Raw genomic sequence first — 4,931 nt, 5'->3', positions numbered from 1 at the left:
CTTGTGCCCCTCATCCTTCTTGGATTAGTAGGGCAGCTAGCCCATGTCCTTCTCAAGAGGTTTCCCAGAGGCAAGAGAAAGGCAGCCTCATTAGGAAAAACATGTCTGCTGGTGTCTCATTCACTAAGTTCTGATTGGCCAAGCAACACATGACAGAGCCCGGGGGAATAAAAATGCACTTCACCCAAGAAGATATGGCAAGAAGAGTAGGATTTGGGGCCAATATTTTGTTTTGCCACAAGTAGATACCATTACTATACTCATTTTACAGCTAAAGAAATAGGAACAGAATGTATTAGGTATTTTGGACAAGGTGACATAGAAAGAGGCTGAGGCATTTTAAAGGCTCAAGGTTGATACTATCAAGTCATTTCACAAGTAGGTTGTGCCCATGTAGCTCCATCTCCTCCGGGAAGAGAATGCTGGTGTCTTACCTATGGCTGCTGCCGTCCTCCCGCTGTTCCGGTCTCTGTGCTACTGTGGAAGAAATCTGCCTGAGAGCTGGACAGAAATTTTATTGCAGGACTTAAGAGACAGGAGAGACCAAATGGAAAACAAGAGGATTTTATTTTTAGGTGTACACCAGCTCAGCTGATAAATCTAAGTGGCTGAGCAAAGGACAAGGAACAGGTTCCAGCTTCTGTACATTTGGTCAAGAGGGTTGGTCTTTGTGGGAAGAAGGCAAACACACGCAGTTTGTCAAGCCATGACAGCTTTGCATCTTGGTGGCCCTGCTTGGATATAACAGGATGTTAAGGGAACAGGAGGTGATAAAATTTCGCTTACAGGGACGAAAGTTACTGCTTCAGTTTCTCTCCATGGGATTGGATTGAGCCTACCCAGACAAGTGGGGGATTATCTCGGTGTTAGCTTTTTGTTGCTGGGATGAAATAAATACCTGACATAAGTGACTTTATTTTGACTCAGGGTTCCAGAGTGTTCAGTCCATGGTTGGCTGGGTCTAAGCAGAAAGAAATGTCACAGCAGAAGAACACAGTGGAGGAAGAGCTGCGCCACCCAAGGCAGTCAGGAAGCAGAGAAAAAGGAAAAGAGCAAGAGAGAGGAAAGGGCTGGGGACAAGAATATACCTTCTAGGTTACACCCTCAGGGACCTGCTACCTCCAGCCATCCTCTACTTCATATCACTGCATTTAGCTATAATCTCATCAATGCAGTAATCCACTGATAAAGTTGATCCCTTCAGTACATGAGTCTTTGGGGGACACTTCCTATTTAAACCATAGCAACCCCTCTCCCAGTGTCACTGATTAGAAGCCTTGATCATACCTGTTGCCTTCATCCCCCTTTGCAGGGTAAAGTCATGTGTTCACAGGGTCAGGGAACAGGATGAAGACAGTTTTGCATGAAGGGGCATTATTCTGTCTCCTGGTCTATAAATATGTGTCAGAAAATTAAAGGACGAAATAGAGTCCCAGTTTAATTCCCCCAAAGAACAACAAACTAATCAAAAGAATATATAGGGTTAAAAACAAATTATTAGACTGTAACAATGTTTCTAACTGATAATTTAAAAAATTAACAAAACAGGGAAGTGGAGTGGCTTGGCAGGGGATCAGATGATCCGCACTGTCACCCCCATGGAGCTGTGTCACAGGTCTCCATATACCATGCACTGAGGAGAACCAGGATGGCTTCCAGCCCCAAGTGAAAACGGGAATCCATCAGAAGGAAACCTCAAACAAACCCAAACTGAGGGCTGTTTTATGAACAGCTATGCCTGTTGTCTGCAGAAGAGTGAAATTCAAGAAACACAAAGAACGCTTTTAGATTAAGGGAGCATAACAACTGCATGCAATTCATGATCTTGGATTAGATCCTCAACTGGGCAAAAGTTGCTATGTGACATTTTGGGGATGATTGCTGACATTTAAATAGTCTTGTGTCAATGTTGGAATTATTAGTTTTGATAACTACCTATATCCTTGTTTTTAGCAATCTATGTTGAAATATTTAAGGGCAAAAGGACAAGATGACTCTCTCCAGGGAGTCAGGAGAAGATAATAGGGAGAGAGGGGAAAATGATAAAGCAAATAAGGGAAATGTAAACAATTGTAAACAAACAATGGAAATATAAACAATTGGTGAGTCTGGGTAAAGGTAAGGAGTCTTAGTTCAGAGATGCGGAACAGTTTCACAACTTTTCTGTAAGTTGGAAATTATTTCAAAAGGTTTGCAAATGGGGAGGGGGCTGAGAGGTGGGACAGGGGGAGGGCGGGAGAGGCAGGGGAGGTAAAAAGAATTAAAATGTGCTATGTACACACTGCACCAACTCCACAAATGAATGTAGCCATTTTGTCCTGCAAGCTTCTGCTAATAAAAATGTAAAAAAAGGATACCCAAAAGTTTTAACGTTTTGTTTAGGTTAGTTAGGTGTGACAAAATATTTAAAAATGTAAGACCTCATTTGTAAGAGACACTCCCTGATATGGAGAAAGAGAAAAGGCAAGGGACGCCTCCTCTAAGGTGGCCAAGAACTTTAATCAGAGGCAGCTTCTTCTGCCCTGGCTGTGTCAGAAGCTGAGGTCAGGCCAGAAGGTGACACAGTAATGGCTCCAACATCTTCTCCTCCCGTCGGGAGTTTTTGAATCAGTCTTCATGACCCCTGTCCACTGCCCTCTTCCTCTTGGAGACCCTCGGCAGCTGTGCAGCCAGAGACCTGCATGGGAGCCCACTGACTAGAATGCTCAGGGCCTCCCGATGAGGCAGGGCTGGAAGGGCCAGTGCTCCTGGTAGTAGTGGTTTAAGTTTCTCTTGTAAAATCCTCCTCGGGAAGCTTCTGCGTTGAGATCTGAAGGGAGAAACAGGGGAAGTCATGCTGTGTGATGGCCTTGGAATGGGGCCTGGATGGACTGTCTGGGTTGGCCCTGTCTCTCTCTGAGCATTCCTCAGATTCCTGAGTCCCTCGGGAGCCCAGGCAGCTGCAGCACAGGAGTTTCTTGCTGTGGATCCCACACTGTACACATTGGTAGAGTCAGTGACAGCAGAGAGTGTTGCAAAGCCCAGTGGCAAGGAGAATAGGGAGCTTGAACCCATCCTGGCTTGGACACTAATGGCATTTCTTGCGGAACTTGTGGGAAGTCCCTTTTCCCTTTGTGGGCCTCAGCTTGAGGCGGTGGGGCGGAGAGAGAAGGGGGTGGGTAAGCTAGTAGGGTCCCCCCTCTCAACTTTCCTTTTGGGTTGAACAGATCTCCTGTAATCTTTTACAGAAATTGGAACTCCAGTGAGATTTTCTTTGCAAGAATGGTTTGGCTGATAGGAGAGTAACTAAAATGACAGGGCTGGGTGATCCTTAGCTGTCACTGACCCGCTGTCACTGGGCAATGCTTTGGTGCCCAGCAGTGTGACTGCATTTCTTCTTCCTGGTTGTTGCCACTGTCCTGGATGGGACATCTGACTTTCCACGAGCCAGGGACATATCACCCAGCACTGAACTACACTCAGTGCACAAGCACTTTCTGGCAGTATCTACTTGCATCTGGCTGGACAACAGGGAGCAAAACCAATGTGGGTTCTCCTTCTGGAACTGAATGTCTATCAACCCAGATAGACAGGAAGCAAACAGTCCCACAAATGTACATACGCAATGATGCCACAAGGCCAATAGGAAAGTATGGATGCATGACGGCCTTTCCTCCCGCACCTCCTCCTCCTCCTCATGAGATTCCTGGCTTGGAAGATCATGGAGAGAGATCTGAGACTCCTGAATCCTGCCAGTGTGCTCTAGAATGTGGCCACAGCTTTCTGATGGCAGTGGTCATTCTCTCCTCACCCTATTTAGCTTAGCTCAGCTATCCGTGGGTCTGGTCATCACGGCAAGGTCCCTTTCCTAGAGGTCAGCATTAGGACTCCAGTTGGTGACTCACCCTGAAGCTCACTGCTGCTGGAGGAAGTGTTCTTCGCTGGGTGCATCAGGCATCTTGTGCTAGCGTGCTTGGAATTTTTTCTGTTGAGCTCTTCCTTCTGAAGCTGCAAACCTGGCAGTAAGAATTCCATGAGGTCATATGGGGAGGAGATAGTGGTCCCTTGTCTTTTCCCCTTCCTTGTATCAGAGGAGATCATGGAGGTGGAAGTGTTTAGCAGCTCTGAAACAGCACCCACAGGCAGATGGTGGGTATGATGGGGTAGGGGAGCCTCTAAATCTACCTGCTCTGTCTCTTGCGTGTGTCTTCCTGTGAATGGGCACTGTATTCAAAGTATATACTCTTATGAAAACATTAATGTTTTATCTTTTTGTAAGTGTAATGGATTCCAATTTTAAAAAAATTAAGAAATATTAAATAGTATGAAGCAGGAAAAAATGCCTCAAATATCCCTCCCTGCAGATAATGTTTATCTTTTTCTATGAATATTTTAGTTACTTTTTTTTTGTTACCTGGAATTGAACTCAGGACCTTGCACTTGCCAGGTAGGTACTGTGTGGCTGAGCTATATCCCTGGCCTTCTGTGAATATTTTAAGTACTCCATCATGTCCTATGTATTATATATCTTTAAAATTTTTTCATATATGTTATATTATAAACATTTTGTTATGTTACTTAATTTTAAAAGTAGTGATTATACAATATTGTATTTTATGGCTAATTCAATGATTAGATAAAATTCTATGGATTATTTAAACAACATTCTATTATTGGATGCTTAGACTCTTCCAATTTTACTACTGTAAAGACTGTTGTGGTGAACACTGTTTATAATACTTCATCCTCATGTACTTCTAGAAGTGGCACAAATGATTTTTATCAAAAGACTGAGTTGTGTTCTGTAATAGGGTAAATACCTCTGTCATGTCTAGTGGTTTATTTTTTCGGGGTACCAGGAGTTGAACATGACCTTATACTTGCCAGGCAGGTGCTGCGCTGCTGAGCTATATCCCAGCCATAGTGGATTATCTTTTTTTTTTTTTTTTTTT

At 44.1% G+C, this 4,931-nt stretch overlaps 1 protein-coding gene across 4 annotated transcripts in view; it reads right to left on the bottom strand.

The window, feature by feature from the left end:
- Nucleotides 1-2,480: 2,480 nt before the first annotated feature.
- The window catches only part of LOC106148269, a 13,137-nt gene continuing 10,686 nt past the window's right edge, over nt 2,481-4,931 (bottom strand). For all 4 annotated transcript variants that reach the window (XM_013513087.1, XM_013513089.1, XM_013513090.1 and 1 more), the window contains 2 exons: nt 3,885-3,995; nt 2,481-2,809 (listed from right to left, as the gene is read on the bottom strand). In XM_013513087.1, coding sequence (XP_013368541.1) covers nt 2,706-2,809; nt 3,885-3,995 — 215 coding nt within the window. In that variant the 3' untranslated portion in view covers nt 2,481-2,705. The remainder of the gene's footprint in view (nt 2,810-3,884; nt 3,996-4,931) is intronic.

This window comes from Chinchilla lanigera, unplaced genomic scaffold (genome assembly GCF_000276665.1).
Source record: "Chinchilla lanigera isolate Chin_1 unplaced genomic scaffold, ChiLan1.0 scaffold00018, whole genome shotgun sequence".
Lineage (NCBI taxonomy): Eukaryota > Metazoa > Chordata > Mammalia > Rodentia > Chinchillidae > Chinchilla > Chinchilla lanigera.
This window is presented reverse-complemented; position numbering and strand designations above follow the sequence as displayed.